Source organism: Bombus impatiens, unplaced genomic scaffold (genome assembly GCF_000188095.3).
Source record: "Bombus impatiens unplaced genomic scaffold, BIMP_2.2 scf_0225, whole genome shotgun sequence".
Lineage (NCBI taxonomy): Eukaryota > Metazoa > Arthropoda > Insecta > Hymenoptera > Apidae > Bombus > Bombus impatiens.
The window spans coordinates 959,392-972,498 of NT_176644.1; the positions used below are offsets into that span (position 1 = coordinate 959,392).

General features: G+C 36.6%; 1 protein-coding gene across 1 annotated transcript in view; it reads left to right on the top strand.

Moving 5' to 3' along the window:
- Positions 1-13,107, top strand: part of LOC100748003 (26S proteasome non-ATPase regulatory subunit 1) — a 93,364-nt gene that overhangs the window by 8,042 nt on the left and 72,215 nt on the right. The window contains exons 9-10 of the mRNA XM_003488259.4: positions 5,636-5,851; positions 7,623-7,687. Of these exons, the coding sequence (XP_003488307.1) occupies positions 5,636-5,851; positions 7,623-7,687 (281 nt within the window). The remainder of the gene's footprint in view (positions 1-5,635; positions 5,852-7,622; positions 7,688-13,107) is intronic.

The window sequence follows — 13,107 nt, forward strand, 5'->3', positions numbered from 1 at the left end:
GCGGACGTTCTGTGACGTTAGTATTCGTGAAACGAATTGTGTATTTTCGAAGTTTCAGTCTACAACGATACAGAATCGCGCGAAGTCACGAAAACAAGCATGTTATCCATTAAAACCATACAATTATCAAAATATTTCCGTAAAATTTTTTTTACTCATTTTAATGTATCTCATAAATTGTTCCTATCAGATATCTCGACTTGTGCCAATATGAAATTACCGAATATTAATTTATTGCCATTTTACTCGCAGAATTATGAAATACTAATGTAACTCGTGGTTAATGATTATTTCCTTTGACTTCGAAAGCAAGCGTACGATGTCTGAAAATGTACTTTACGAAATTCTGCTGTAAATGCTCTTACACGTTCACAATCTACAAACGTAATGTACGTTGCAATTTTATTTACTATAAAATACTGCACCATCGTTACTAGAATCAATTCTATAACCGTTTTGTAACCGACAAAGAACATAAAAAATAGTAGTTGGAAAACTGATATGGCATAACTGGTATAAGAACCGTAACTGAAATCGATATAGTTCGAAATTCAGCTTCTGCATGACAGTCATTCAGAAGCTGACGACACTCTACTACTTACGATTACTTAGACCAGGCTACACACCGCGGACCAAACGGGAACCAGATGACCTCTCATCCTTACTGCGTATCCTCGATAGTCTTAAGGACCCATGATAAATCTCGGTAATTTGCTAGCTAAGGTCCTTCAGACCGAACAAATATCTTTGTTTCTAAATCATTTTCTACAGATTATCGTCTACTACGGCTTGACACGGGAAAGTTAGTTTTTCTCACGTACGATGATGCTTCCCACTGGCAACTTTCCATCGAGGGCGGCTAAAACCCTTCCTAGTCCGCCAACCTTCGTTTATCCAATCAGAAGCAATGTATACTGCCCTGACTTTCCTAACCAAAAATGTCATGAACAAATCCGATGGTCCCGTGCGCTAGACACGCCCATCGCTAGCTTTCCTCCGACACAGCATCGACACTATAAATTACTTATTCTTCGTCGTTAGAATAGTCAACATGTCATTACCGGGTTACTCTCCTTAAATACATACTGAACAGTGTAGCTCATAAGTGTTGGAAATATAAAGTTTGTAACTCTGTTAATCGCAGCGTTATACTACCTTAACCACCCCTATTATCTCAACGGAAATCAGGGGATCGATCTATTCGCGGTGTCGATTATTATAATCGTAACGGGAATTTACGGCTCCCGTTGACGTGTTTCCCCGCGATTGGTCGAATATACAAGAGTAGAGGTTGTTCGTAACCGTTTTACTCGGGTCCTTCATATAACAGTTTGAAACAGTTATTTACGAAACTGTTTCAAAGCCTCAGCTATTGGTTTAGTAATATAAGATCCGATGTAATATAACATTCCAAGGACTGGTGGAAGTGCACGTATCTTGGCTCGTACAAAACAGAATGCAAAGCAAAAGACGCAGTGTAACGTACTTTAATTTACATACAATCTCGGTACATGCTTTTTAATTTCTCGTTTATTTTAATTAATCGAGAGAACCGGTATTTGTTGTCGAATCAAACACATTTATCAGAAGTGAAAATAGGAGCCGCTTATGAACAGATGTGATCTGTTTATTGAATTTATTGTGATGGAAATTTTGGACGTTAATTGCTCTTAATAGTTACTCTTTAAAGTTCTTTGAACAATTGTCTTTTTATGTGTATTACGCAGCTGTTGTTAGTTTGTAAAAGGATATACGAAGAATCGTAATTAAATGTAACAGTACGTGCAATCGTCGTGATCGTTGTTATCATGGATCAAAGTAGAATTGTTTGTTCTTTTAATGTTTCGAGACACTTGTCTTAACATTCTCCGGAATTGAACACTGCCTCGCTCGGCTCTTGAAAATTTTCAAATCCAAAACTGTAATTCACGATTTCTTTCTCATCCCAGTTGTTTTTGCAGAAAATTACTACAACCCGTGATTAGACTACCGAAAGATTAAACTATTCAGAGACTAACCGTAGTTTTCTTCGTGAATTATTATCAAAACGAAGATATCGTAGCATCGTCGGTACGAATCGTACTATCATCGAGAAAATGTCATCAGATATAATTTATACAATTTTTTTATAAAACAGACGATACTCCGCTTGTCTCCATAGTTGACACGTATAGGATTTATAATAACGACGCGAGATTTCCATCAGAATTGACCTAACGTTAAATCACTTCGGCCTCGATCCCATTATGGTTGATTATTTTTTGAATTTTCCTCCGAAATTCTTGCTTTATCCCGCGTCTCAGGCACCTAATATTCGGCTAATAATTAGAATTCTAAATATATCCGTCACCCTCTAAAGGTCTCTAAGTGCTTTCCAGGGGACTGGTTACAGTTATTTTTGATCGTAATTCTCCTCTGGTTACAACGAAACGTTTTCCTAGGGAGACTCGTGCATAATCTTGGCCCATTTATTTGCGAGATCCTTGTTCGCAAAATAACGAGGCCCACGTGACGCCGTATTTCTTTGCGAGACGATTCTCCGGCGGGTAACGACGAAATCCACTTACTGTCGACGGAAAAATAGGTGCAGGACAAACTGCATCGATTTGTCAGCGCTGTTTCAACTGTCTACGCTGCGGCTGAATTTCGTTTCGTTGCTGATACTTCCTACGATTTCTCTGTCACGTGTTACTTCGTAAAAAATGCCACAAGATTTTTTATGTAATATCGATCGAAAAGTTTACATACGTATAAATATTTTTATCGTAAGATCGCTATTACACCATGGGACGACGATTCTTCGAGGTATTCGCGTTCTTTAAATGAAATGGCTTTAAATGAAATTTCCTAGGCGCATCGTATTGAGATCCAACCATCGCCACTTTTCAGTCAGTCTGTTATTTTATTAGGTTGTTTCAAAAAAAAGAAGAATGTCGTGCGTCTATTATTTCTCTATAAAACGAAAGAAACTCTTCGGACAACCTCGTGTAATTATGACACACTTTTTGAGAAAATCGCATCGAATGCAATCTGAAATCCAATTGAAACTCGTTATCGAAGCTTTGTCATATTATCTTAATTGATTTTGCGCACATATGCATTATATGAATTTATTTGCTCATTTCCCGATAGTCCCATACAGTTACAGAAATCATTTTCCGAACCATTCGCTCTTACCGGATCATTAGACTCAGAAATTGCCTGTTCTTTCAGTGCATTTGTAAGTCGTTTCGCTTCGATAGAGCAGTATCGAATGCAGGAATCATTTGTCTTGCGCGTAAGCGTCGATTATATGAAAAAGAATCCAAGTCACGTAAACGTAATGCAAATAAGATTTACGCTATAGCGGCTGACAAATTGTTAACATGGTGTTTGTTACGATCGTTCGCGGAGAGACGCGGTCGCGAGGAAAACGCGTCGGCGAGAGGCGTAAATTCTCGCTAATCGACGCCGCGAAATAGTCGTTCCCCTCTTTCGATCAAGATAACAGAGGTGGTTCGAACGAATGTAACACTGTATTAACAGGTTAATATAAAATGGTATATTTGACAATATTTAAAAATAATACGACGAGCACGCCACAAATTGTTTAGCAATGAATACAGTAAATATGTTACAGAAATTCGACCCGACTTCACGATATCTCTCAATGAATTCGTTCGACTATGCGACTTTAATTTTAATCGTCAGACCTCTCGATGCATAACGTTTGACTCTTCAGAAGAGACTGATTGCCCTTCGATCGTTTCTTTGTCTTCTCTGCGATCATTTTCTGAGGAGTTGATAGCTGTCGTTTTGGCGTTTAGATGGATTAAGAAATTTTGTCGTTTTATACGTTTTTTCGTAATACGATGAAAGGAAAAGGGGAAAGAAAACTACGCGAGTATTGGGTTAAAGGATCCTTTTTCTTTTCTTTCTTTGGAAAGATAACGGATTACTGATTAGTTGGAAGAACGTGCTTGTAAAAATTGCGTAGGATCTGTTGAATTATTAATTTTTCCTATTAATTTCATCGTATAACTTTTATGTAACTGTGTGTTAGAAATTATCATACTTGAATATAAATGAAGAAGAAGAAGACAAAAATTTGGTGTTTGATTTTAATGGAATTTTAAGGACATATACGTAACAGGCTTCTTTTTCACAAATTACCGCCCTATTATTTCCTTTTGCGAATTATTTTGATATTTTTCATTTCAATTTCACCTTCATATTGCTGCAGAAATTTGTATACTATGTTATAACTGGATACCAAATTGTTAAAGTATAATATAACGTGATATTTTTATAAAATGAGGAATACGAGACACAAACTATATAAATACCTATTTTTCCCACTGATTTATTTACAATACTTTTAAAAGGACCTTCCTTTTTTTCTTTTGCTAACGCCCGCAATTCAATTTTTTACCTTTTCAATTTTTTACTCTTCCACCCTTTGGTTTATTCTCATTGATTTTTTGGGTTTCCCCATAGCTAATCCACTCACTTTTCCACTCGCTAAAGTGCACTTTAAAACTACCCATCTGTGCACTGCACATATTCACGCTGTACATATTCCTTCTAAAACTTCATTTTCATTCGTAGAATCAATTGAAATACATACCTACTTGCTTGAAACAGGATTTCAATCTCGAGCAGCTACTTCATCTTTTTCACGTTACCTTAAATAAATTTCACGCGTTGCCACCTAAATTACCAGCATTTCATTTTACCCTCGCGTTTGCCTTTATTCGCAGAAAGTGAATTTCAAATTGAAACGCGGCAAAAGATGTTATTTTTACTCGTTAAAGATGATTACATTGCAAATTATGCAGATAAACCAAATTGAAACGTTATTAAAACATGTTGTAGAAACGAAACGATGTTTCAAAAATTAGCACCACCGCGTTCGTTAAAATGGCTATTTCAAATTTATTCGCATTTTTCTTTCAATTCTCAAAAGTTCGCCGCCCTGTACTTCTGGACCAATTAATGCGGAAGCTTTGAAATTCGCTAAATTTATTAAACGTGTCGCGTGTTCCCGTTTTCGTTGGAATTGTATTTTGCCATTGTTAGAAAATTTCTTGAATTCGACAGATCCGGATAAAACACGAGTACGAAAGAATTGTTATCGATATAAACGGGAATCTGACTCATCGTTAGTTACATATCGAGGTAGCCTTAACGTTAAATTGCAAATCGTCGCGTGATTTCGCGAGTCGTTTGGAAAATTTTCAACGTTTTGGACCGGTCGATATTAAATTTCACTGTCCATTTGCTAATTATCAAAAAGCGAATTATTAGGAATTTCTGGTCAAAACGCGAGATACTAAATTTGAAAATATACCACTTTTAGTTGGATACTAGTCCTTTGTAGTTCTACGTTGACCTGTTCCTGACACTCTATCTCATCCCATTCCCTCCATTTGTAGGATATTTAAACATACTCTTTGTCATTAACCTTTTCTTTGATAGAAATGTTTTAATGTAAATGAGTATGGTCGAAAACGAGTACTAGGTCATCTAATAATTTAATGTTTGCTAGTAAAAAGGTTTATCAAAGAAGAAAAGTGTAATAAAACATTTTTCACGAATATACACTAATATATTTTTTATTATTTTATCGTATAATCTTATTTCATTTTTTTCGTAGTATGCCCAAGAAACGCAGCACGAGAAGATCCTTCGAGGATTAGCCGTGGGTATCGCATTTACCATGTACGGTCGTTTAGAGGAAGCTGATCCTTTGGTTGCTTCCCTTTGCGCCGATAAGGACCCGATTCTTCGAAGAAGTGGCATGTACACGCTGGCGATGGCTTATTGTGGAACCGGAAACAACCAGGCTATCCGGAAGTTGCTGCACGTTGCTGTAAGTTGTCGGGAACAAATCTCTTTTACATCCTTCTGTCTTCAACTTTGTTTCGTTATTTGTTCCTTTATCGCAAAGACAGAGAGGGAGAGAAAGAGAGAGATAAATAAGATACAAGAATATCTTGTTTACTTTGAAGAATTTTATGAATGTATCATCAAAGCGTAAAATTCATTCATCGGACCAGGCAGCGTTATTTGGTGGCAATTGATGATGATAAACGATATAATTGATACGAAGCATTATTTTGTATGGAAACAAGCGCGAAGTATTATACAGTCCCATTTAATATATCAAACTTTTCGTATAAAGATAACAAGATAACAGGATAGAATATTATCGTGGAAGACTATGCTTTGAAAAAATTTAGATCTTCAACACCTATGAGTCGTTTAATTTCATAAAATATTTATCAATCTTTATGATAGAAACAAAAATGACAATTTCTCAGATACGTTAAAATTACATCTCGTTCTGGCTGAATGGCAAATTCTTAATTTTTCTTTTCATTATAATGTAAGATAATTAATATGTTTTCGTCTGTACATTTGGCACGTGCTCAGCCTTCGTATTCGTTGTTTCATTCGAAAATTGGAATTCTTCACGACCTGTCTCTGAGTCGTATTTTATCTTCGCTGAGTAACTTCAAAATCTCATTCGCGTTCTTCTCTGTTTACTTAGCTTTTCTCTGCTTTAGAATATCAGGCAATTTCATGCGAGAAAAGGTAGAAAACAGAAGATTAATCTTCCTATTTAATTCGAATTGCCAATAGGTTGAACTTACAGAAAAGAAATTTCGTCTGTACTGGCCGATCGCTGATTAATTGCTAATGAATGACGATTACGTGAATGCGTTTTAGACTACAACGTGTGTAATATACAAAGGAAGGTACAAAACGTTAGTAATTATACTTAGTGGACTAGATATCATGTACTTGGTACAAAGTAAGTCATTTATTCATCTGAGAAACAATATGGATCCGAAATATGTTACACAGAATTCTTATATTCGTTTCATTTAAATTTATTATTCAAATAAAGTGCTAATACCTGACGAAAAAGCCAGAACTAATCTTGGTTAGTACTGTACGACTCTTGTCCATCCAAGAAAATTTGTTCGCTGATTCGCCAGTTTGTTAGTTACAATAATTTAACAAAAACATGCGAATATCAAATATCGATATTAATTAATCAATGATCGAAGTTCTAAAAATCAGCGCTAAGGTAATATGGGAAGAAATAAGAACAGTCACGACGGTGCATTCAGGATTCTAGTGTAGGATGCTTAATTTTTGTAGCAGGGTTCTGAGAAATTGTTGCTATTTCTTTAGCGCCAGTAGACATCATTGGACGTAATTCGTCAGTACATAAACGTGGAAATGATAAAATATTTCTACAATTTTTTTCTTAACTCAGGACTACGTTACGTTATATTAGGTTGTCCAAAAGTCTCTTTCGTTTTATAAAGAAATAACAGACGCACAATGTTTTCTGTTTTATATTAGTTTATCGAATTATGCACGAACATAATAATAGAAATATAACGAAGTAGATCATACCTAATTTAATAAAATAATATAAAATAGTTATTGCTCATCCGTTATCACCTTATGAAACGACAGAAATTTTTCAGACAACCTAATACTTTGATTTATAACAGAAAGAAACTAGTTAAAGTTAAAACTAGTTGAAATTTTATTTCAAATTTGAAGCATCAAACAACCCGTTCTATCATAAGACGAATCCCATAACGTAAAATATGTTCTTTCAGGTCTCCGACGTGAACGATGATGTTCGGCGTGCTGCGGTCACAGGTCTGGGATTCCTGCTGTTCAGGTGAGTACCAGTAAAGAATACTTAAGTTCGCGGGGTCAATATGAGGTTGCGGAATGCGAATTCCTCGAAGTGACCAGCTTCCTGTCGGTGTTCCGGACCACAAGTCTGGTATTCTTCGCGTAACTCGCATTCGCGCGTTTAATAATGCCATTTTTATTTAGAATAGATTTTGTTCTTCTGGCCATACATTTTCTCCTCTCAACTGCAATAATCGTTGCTAGAAATAATGTATAGATATATATATTTTAGCAATCGTTAGATCATAGAAATTCTTGCATTATTTCATAGAAATGGTTGAGAGAAATAATGCAAGAATTTCTATGATTTAACGATTACTAAAATATATATATCTATATATTATTTCTAACAACGATTATTAACATTTTTCTAAATTACTTCGATCTATAAATACAAAAGAATTTCGAATTTCGGAATTTTAAACGGTCCAGTCCTTTCTGAGAATATACCGTATAATTTCATCGTTTCGCAATATTCTCCTTTCAAAAATATAGGAAAGTAGAGCTAAAAGCCACATTTTAATATCGTCCGAAAGAATCTGGATTTCTCATTTTCTATTTATTTAGGAAAGAAATGTCTGAATCTCGTTCATCTTTAGACGTCATGCGAAAGAAGGTAGAATCTTCGGTATTTGAATAAATAAGCAAACTTGGTCGTTCGAATAAGAACATTTCCAATAGTGGCACGTGTTTTTTTTTTTCCTATAGTGATCGTTTAGTAATCGAAAGAATGACTTCTCGAGGATGTTATTCGTACGAAGATATCCATTATCATTCGAGATACCAGAAGTAGAATAAACGAAGAGAATTACGTAGATGATCACGTCATAATGACATTGTATCGATTATTGAATTGAAAGTGTATAACAGGTACGTCTGGCTGTTTTTGTCGAAACGGTGTTACTGTTAGTAACGTTAGGTGTTACCTATATGAGTAACGTAACTCTTTGATCGTTTCATTGAGACGCAGCAGTGTCAGAATTTCAATGGAAATTCCAAAGCAATTGATTCTTGCTGTTGCGTATTTCTTTCATCGAATAGCTACGTACATGACAAGCGTTTCATTGTAAGTCATTCAAGATGAACTGTTTATGAAATTATTTATATCAATATTATTGAAGGAAATTTCAAATTGTGCGCTATTCTCGATGAAAATTCAAATCAAGCGAAACGCGCGCGTTGTTTCCGAGAGATCACAGGCGGATTAGCGAATGAAGTTTACATTTAATTAAATTTAAATCTAAAAGAAATATTGTATTAGGGTATAATCTCTTCGTTGCACGATTATTTTCTCGGGCATGTCTTTGAGAGAAGAATCATTTTACCTTAATCAATTCGATATCAGCTTATCAGAGTTCCATCGGGAATTGATAAATTGCTACAGCTTAAAGATCGTATTTAAATTGAGAATGATTTTTTTGTTTCTTTACCCGCTTAATCGTCGCTTAATTCATCTTCAGAAGAGTAATTATACATCGAACTGTCAAAGTTGTAGAGAAATGATTAAATATGATATAAATAGCGTTTTCTCTCAAGTCGCTTAGCTTTCAACTCGAAAATCACGTTTTCATTAGTTTGTTGGTTTCTCTTGCATAGGACGTAGTTTCAGAAAGAAATAATTATGAAAATTTTGGAAAAATTGCTGAATATAAGTAACATACTTAAATCGTTTGGTTTTTAAATTGAAAATATATTATTGTAATGAACTTATATACAATGAAATTGTAAAATGTGAGTGATATTTTCAAATTGTATACGACTCTTCTTTTAGATTTCGTTCAGATTTCTCGTTCGTTCGTTCAGTTTCAAAAAAATACGTATTTACATGAATATCCATAGTCTAACAATAATTAAACTTTATCGTCAACAAGAATTACCGGTAATGTGCACAATGTTTGCGTACAGTTTCGATCTTGTAATTGGTAAATTTGTTCGAGAAATTGGCAAATAATATTGAATTTCATAAAATAAATACAACGAAGGTGCATTATATAAAATATGCGATCTGTTGTTTTACTTTTCAAACAAAGCATGCAAAATATACGAAACGTGCAAAATAAATGTGTGGTTAAAACCTTTAAAGGGGAAACAAATTGCTAAACTGTGGGATATTTATGCGATATTATATTTTCATAAATATGACCGATAAAATGAAATTCGCATAGAAATTTCCTTCATTTACTATGCGTTGTAACAGGTATTTTACATTGGATATTTTATGTTTCTTTCATATTGTGCGTAATCTGTACGATTTTGCTCTTTTAAATTATCCACAAATTCGTGAACATCCGCCTTCTATTAGGTTGTCCGAAAAATATCTTTCTTTTATTTTCTTTATACAAACATGAAACCTAATCTGTCGAACGTTGTGATTTTTATTTTGATAGAACAAAATGGATCGTACGTAATTCGATGAAATAATATAAAACGGAAAATATTGCGCATCCATTATTTCCTTACAAAACGAAAGAAACTTTTCGGACGACCCAATGCAAATTAATTATCGATACTCCATAAGAATATTCACAAAGTTATGTTGGATTTAATAATGATGAAAAACCATTCTACTGTTCCAGTGTTTTATCCCATAATTCCTCGATTTTTCAACCGATTCAATTTCATCTATTGTAAATTTATCCGACGCTTAAAGGCGCGCCCGAATCTCTGAATCGGAGCTCTTCCTGAAAATTCCTCGAATTTCCTATTCCAGCCGTGCAGACGACACGGACCGTTTGTTTGCCATCGAATACCTGCCATTGTGCTACGAAACGCGCGAAACTTTTTTAATACGTCGACTTACCGGGTATCCCGTTGATCGACGATCGAAGACGCGAACCAGAGAACGCCGGTCGATCGATGCTTTTCATCTCTGAGAATTTGACGGATCGAACGTTCCTTTCGTTCTACCGTTAGCTCGTCCAATGTCCGCTTGGTCCGCTGGTCATTCTCGTTTCGCGATTTCACGCTGCAATTTTCGCGGTCCCGAGGCCCGTACTTAATCCGCACCGACGTTTTCTATCAACCAGACGGGACCAAGGATCGATCAAACCCGTCACTGGTCCCTTTCTTTCGTTCGTCGTATCTTCGGTCATCAGCAGAAACTGTTTTTTCGCGATCGTTTTTATTTATCTTTGGAGTTTTATTTTTTCTATTTTGCTCCCATCGATCAGTTGTCGGGATGGCTGTTCTTAGCGATGCGTTCAAACGCGTCTCGAGTACGGAGATTCGAACATCGACTGTGTCTATAAACTCGAACCTTCAGTACGACGTTCAGAAACGTCGATACTCGAAGTTCTCTCAAAGGAGCGTATAGTAAAAACAAAAGCAAAAAAAAGAGATCTCAATAGACGTACGTCGAAATATTTCGGAATTGTGACGTGTGTACTCTTAAGTATAGTAGGGTCCAACTGGTATTCCGTACATTTGACCCATTAACCGTTTGAGTGGCAGGGGTCTTTGAAAAAACAGGGTGGAAAAATCGCAAACAGCGCGTTAGCGCTTGTCTTAATCGATCGCGAAGAGAAACAAGCGGCGCGACAGCGCTCGTCGTGTTTCTTATTTTTATAAGATACATCTATGTTATTATATATGCGTACCATCGGTTTATAAATATTTCAAGTCTTGTCCAATAAAAATTATTCTTAAGATAACGATGAAACAGAAAATACCGTCAGTCGTCCGTAGAGTTCAAACGTACTGCGACTTTTCCATACAAAATCTAAACAGCGCGATCGCGCTGCTTGGCACTCAAACGGTTAGAGGCTGACCAGTGAAATGGCACGTAAGAATTGCATAAACGCGCATTATCGTAAAGCATGGCGCAATTTGCGCGTTTTAGATAAGGTTCTAACGTACTGGTAACTGAGAAAACCGCGATTGAAATATCCGGAGAACCTGAAATACGTCGATTTACATATTTATTAAGGTATAAGAAGCGTATTTATGGATAATACGTGATTCAGAGAAGTCCGCTATGCAAATCTGTAACATATACGTTTTCCATGATCCGAAGGAAAAAATTGATCATAGCGCTACATGTGTACATACCTCAATTTCCTCAGGATTCATAAAATTTTCCCAGCGGATCTTGGTGGCGGAAAAAAGTACGTATTAAAGTTGATCCCATCGCTATCCGGTTTCCTTCTCGTGTCTGTCGTAAAGTCTTTCGCAGATTCGATAAGGTAGATCCGATCCTGTTTCTGCAGGAATTTCCATTCCTCTTCGAGATGGATGAGCGTCGATATAGAATCGTTTCGTGAACGATACTCATTGTTTTCCTGCCAGAATAGGATTAGGGGTGGCTAGGCTTTTCTATTAATACCGAAAGAAGCTTTCTGTTGTCGTTTAACCCTCGTGCGACAAAGCCAGCTCGATCCTTTTAAGAGCGTCTAAAGTGGAAACGCGTGCACATCTTTCCTCGCGATTAGTTCCGTCATAATGCCGCGACAGCGTTTCTTTTTCAATGACTTCGTCACTCGCCATCGTTTTACGAATTTACAGTCTTACGATCTAACGCGTAGTTTCCGTATCTTACGACGATCCAACTTACGCTAGTAAATCGAGGTGTTTCGTTTCTCAAAAATCGGACGTTAATTTTTTTTGAATCTGAAAATATCGATTCTTTGAGAAAATGGAGTCTTCGCCACTTCGCAGACAAGGCTTGTTCTCTCGGAGCTTTGGTTAAAAGTATAACGGTAAAGCAACGTAAGTGTAAGTCGTGTAGAAGAGAGGAAGTGCGTCAGAGACGACTTTCAGATTTGGCTATCGTATCGTCGTTCCAGGGTCGGACGAGAAAGTTGCGTATCGACTTGCTTGGCCAAGGATTATCGAACGCCCACGCGGAGATTCGCTGTACCGAGCTTTACGACCTTTGAGTTAAACGATATCGTCGATGGCAGCGTGATTCATCCCCGATTGACTTCTAATCTTTTCACCCTCAACGGCATAAATTGCGTGGAGCGTGTTGTTTCACGATTAAGCGACGGATGATGCTTTCGCTCGTGTTAGGAATATCGGCGTCTCGTACCTGGTGTTCAAACTTACGTAACATATATATGTCGGAGATAAGAGGACACCGGTGCCTTCCCTCTGAAACCTCGGGAAAATCCATAAAAACATTGTAATTAAAATCTACAGTTGTAATTAAACGATTTGCCGTCATTCTAACGAATTGTATTTGTTCGAGACTTGTGACAGTGAGCTTGGGCTCAAGGCGACAATTAGTCGCCGAACGTGGCCGCGGTCAACGGGACGAACTCTCCATCTAACAAAGGCATTGAGTAATCCTATAGCTCTCCTTAAAAGAAAGATTTGTAGCGGCACGTGGCAGTAAACATTCCAACGGTTTCTGTCCCGTAGCTTGCCACACGCAGATCCTATTCTCCGGGCAGGATGTTTACCAGA